Source organism: Cebus imitator, unplaced genomic scaffold (genome assembly GCF_001604975.1).
Source record: "Cebus imitator isolate Cc_AM_T3 unplaced genomic scaffold, Cebus_imitator-1.0 Scaffold190, whole genome shotgun sequence".
Classification (NCBI taxonomy): Eukaryota; Metazoa; Chordata; class Mammalia; order Primates; family Cebidae; genus Cebus; species Cebus imitator.
In genome coordinates, this window is record NW_016107505.1 from 92,822 (window position 1) to 96,642 (window position 3,821).

Here is a 3,821-nt window from a genome sequence, read left to right on the forward strand (position 1 = left end):
AAAAATCCCCAAATACATGGAGATGAAACAACACATTTCTATACTTTTTTGTAAAGTGCAAGAAGCCTAGCCATGGTTCAGGATCTTCCTTGCAAGAGGAGCTTCTCCTTACTCTGCTTTCTGCAGATGACAGGTGTTACGGGCTATGTGGTCACAAAGAACCCGCACGGATGACTCGCTCAGGAAGCTTTGTCTCACTTCCAGAAACTTCAGATTGCTGTTTGAGCTGACGAGAGAGCAGAAATCCTTCCAGATGTCAAGAGAGTGGAGATCCTGCCGTGCCCAGTTCGGAAGGGTGAAGTAAGTGTAACTGCAAGAGAACACACGTTCATCTCGTGTGGCCAGTCACCGCATGGTGGGATGGGTGTCTGCAAACCACATTTTTTTTTTCTTTTTTTTGAGACAAGGTCTTGCCCTGTCACCCAGGCTGGAGTGCAGTGGCACAATCTTGGCTCACTGCAACCTCTGCCTCCTGGGTTCAAGCAATTCTCCTGACTCAGCCTTCCAAGTAACCATCACGCCCAGCTAACGTTTTTGTATTTGTAGTAGAGACGGGGTTACACCATGTTGGCCAGGCTGGTCTTGAACTCCTGACCTCAGGTGATCCGCCTGCCTCTGCCTCCCAAAGTGCTGGGATTACAGGCCTGAGCCACCGCAACCAGCTACAAACCACATTTCAATAGCAAAAATCACAATTACTTTTGCACCTTCCTAATACTACACAAGTACAGTGTCTATAGTAAACAATATCACATCTTTGTTAGGTGTAGAGATCTTAAGTTTTACAAAAACATAAAATAACAGATAAGGCTGGGTGAGGTGGCTCATGCCTGTAATCCACTTTGGTAGGCCAAAGTGGGAAGATCGCTTGAGCCCATGAGTTTAAGACCAGCCTACGCAAGAAACAAAGACCGCATCTCTGCAAAAAAATAACTGGGCATGGTAGTGCACGCCTGTAGTCCCAACTACTCGGGAGGCTGAGGCAGGAAAATCTGAGAGACTGAGGCTGCAGTGAGCTCCATGCTCACTCCAGCCCCGGCAACAGAGCAAGACACTATCTCCAAAAAATAAATAAATAAATAAAAAGATAGGCCGGGCACAGTGGCTCACGCTTGTAATCCCAGTACTCTAGGAGGCAGATGGATGAGGTCAGGAGTTTGAGACCAGCCTGGCCAAGATGGTAACACCCCCGTCTCTACTAAGAAATACAAAAGTTAGCCAGGTGTGGTGAGGCAGAGGCTGCAGTGAGCCAAGATCACTCCACCGAACTCTAGTCTGGGTGACAGAGCAAGGCTCCATCTCAAAAAATAAGACAGCAAAATGGTCTCAATTTTTTTTAAAAACCCCAATTCCTAATTGCCAAATGGTATCTCTGCATTGAACATGAAGCAGGAACAAAGTCCAGCCAGAGGGAAATTCTGACCCTCGGCCACAAGGCACGGGAGACACTGGCCTCTTCCTGGTGGAGCATGGGATGGAAAAACTGTTCTTACCTCTCTAACTCAAAGCCCAGGTCGAAGTCCACGTCATTCTCCAGGAACACCCCCTTTGCTACCTGCAGTGAGAGTTTCTCCAAGTCTGGACAGTGCTTCAGGCTGAAATAACACTGCATCATTTCAGACGTATTTGTCAAGTGAATAGAAATTTCCTTGAACGGGGCCATCACCACCTTTGCCAGCTCATCGTCCTGAGACTCATACAGGCAGCACAAGAGCTCCTTCAGGCCTGCCATCGATGACGGCTTCTTTACGTGAAGGTTTGCTTTGCACCGCAGCAATTCCTGTTTAATCTCCCGTGACATCACGCAGCCAAAAGTGGTCTCCAACTCTGCGGCTCTCTGCTCGTTGGCGAGGCCGAATAAGAAGTGTCCTGCTTGGATCAGGTCGGGGTTCTGGAGTCGTTCTTCTCCAGAAAGCAACTTCTGCACATCCCCAATGTCCCAGGCGTGGCCGTCCTCCTCCTCCTCCTTCTCCAGGGCGTAGAACAGCGCAGTGAAAAACTGCTGGAAGCTGAGGTGCAGGAATGAGTAGCAGTCTTTGGAGTCTCCATCCTGGCGGAGGATGCCTCTGTCCAGGAACGGGCGGAGGTCGGACTCCTGCACCCCGAGGCTCTCCAGGTCCTCTGCGTGGAACACGGACATCTGCGCCCACAGGCCCTGCGCAGCCAGGAGGCTCAGCGCCCGCAGCGTGCGCCCGAGCTCGGCACCCTTCGGGAAGCGGCTGCAGAGAAAGTGCAGGAACAGCCCCGTGCGGGTGTGGCAGGTGGGGGCCGGGTCCTCCCCGTTCTCCATCTGCAGCTTCAGACTCATGCACACCATCCAGCACACCGCGGGCGCCGAGCCCAGCTGGAACAGGGCCGCGTTGCTTCTCATCAGCTCAAAGGCACGCGTGGCTTGGTCCTCCTCTCCAAAGTGTCTCAGGAAATAGGCCCTCCTGTCCTCCTCCAGGAACCCCTCCACCCTTATGTAGATGGGCTGCTCCATCAGGGGCCGGAGGTCCCTCAGGGCCCAGGACCGCGTGGTGACCAGCAGGGCAGCCTTGGGTAGCATCTTCCTCTTCAGCAAACTCCCCAGGAGGACCGGCACCGGCTTCGGCTTCAGCCAGTCCCCACAGATGTCGTGGATCAGCGCCCCGGGGGGTACTCTCAGCTCATCAAGGCCGTCGACCACGAACAGGATTCTCTGTGCTTGGGCTAGGATGTTTGGAATATCATCCTGTAATTCTGGCTGGTCTTTGGCTATCAGCTCTGCAAAACTGCACGGGCCCAGGCGGCTGAGCTCCTTGCAGCTGAGGTAGAACGCGTACCTGGCCTTGGGGCCGAGGTTGTTGTCTTTCCAGTCCAGCATACACTTTTTGGCCAGCGTGGTTTTCCCCACGCCCGCAGGACCGTGCAGAACCACCGTGTAAGGGGATGGCTGCGTGGGTCTTCTGGGATTCAAGAATGGAATGAACCTTTGGTTTCTCTGAGTGACGTGGTCGTGGAAATTGTCACTGTCTCCTCGCCAAAAGCTGTTCCTCTGGACCAAAGACTGTTCGTCCATCACGTTTCTCCATCCTTCCTTCTCACCTGCAGTGACAGGCCATAGGACAGGTGAGGTTGGTGATGATACTCATCTGAAAATTACTGGTAAAGCACCAGAGATGAAGAAAACCAGCAAGAAGTAACGCGCCTTGCACGCTCTCGAACACCAAACTCACGACCACAAGACCGAATTTACCCACCTGGCTTTGCTAACTCCAAGTCCTCATCTGAGTCTCCCAGCTCATGGTTATCTGCATCTTCCACCTGTCCGTCCTCTGTAAAAATATATAGATGTAAGCCTCTCATGGTAATTTGTACTTCCTGAATCAGACATTGTAGAAAAGAGAGCACCAAATATATACATACATATTTAGAGATGGGGTCTTGATATGTTCCCCAGACTGGATTTGAACCCCAGGAGGCTGAGGTGGGAGGCCAAGGTGGGCGGATCACAAAGTCAGGAGACCAAGACCATCCTGGCTAACACAGTGAAACCCTGTCTCTACTAAAAATATAAAAAATTAGCCAGGTGCGGTGGCACACGCCTGTAACCCCAGCTACTCAGGAGGCTGAGGCAGGACAATTGCTTGAACCCAGGAGAAGGAGGTTGCAGTGAGCTGAGATCACACCACTGCATTCCAGCCTGGGCCACGGAGCGAGACTCCATCTCAAAAATAAAAATCATGGCCGGGCGCGGTGGCTCAAGCCTGTAATCCCAGCACTTTGGGAGGCCGAGGCGGGTGGATCACGAGGTCAAGAGATCGAGACCATCCTGGTCAACATGGTGAAACCCCGTCTCT

At 52.3% G+C, this 3,821-nt stretch overlaps 1 protein-coding gene across 1 annotated transcript in view; it reads right to left on the minus strand.

The window, feature by feature from the left end:
* NLRP7 (NLR family pyrin domain containing 7) overlaps window positions 1-3,821 on the minus strand; it is a 19,128-nt gene that overhangs the window by 10,344 nt on the left and 4,963 nt on the right. Inside the window, exons 3-5 of the mRNA XM_017546521.2 lie at window positions 3,222-3,296; window positions 1,494-3,066; window positions 113-310 (exon numbers count right to left, since the gene is read on the minus strand). Coding sequence (XP_017402010.1) covers window positions 113-310; window positions 1,494-3,066; window positions 3,222-3,296 — 1,846 coding nt within the window. The remainder of the gene's footprint in view (window positions 1-112; window positions 311-1,493; window positions 3,067-3,221; window positions 3,297-3,821) is intronic.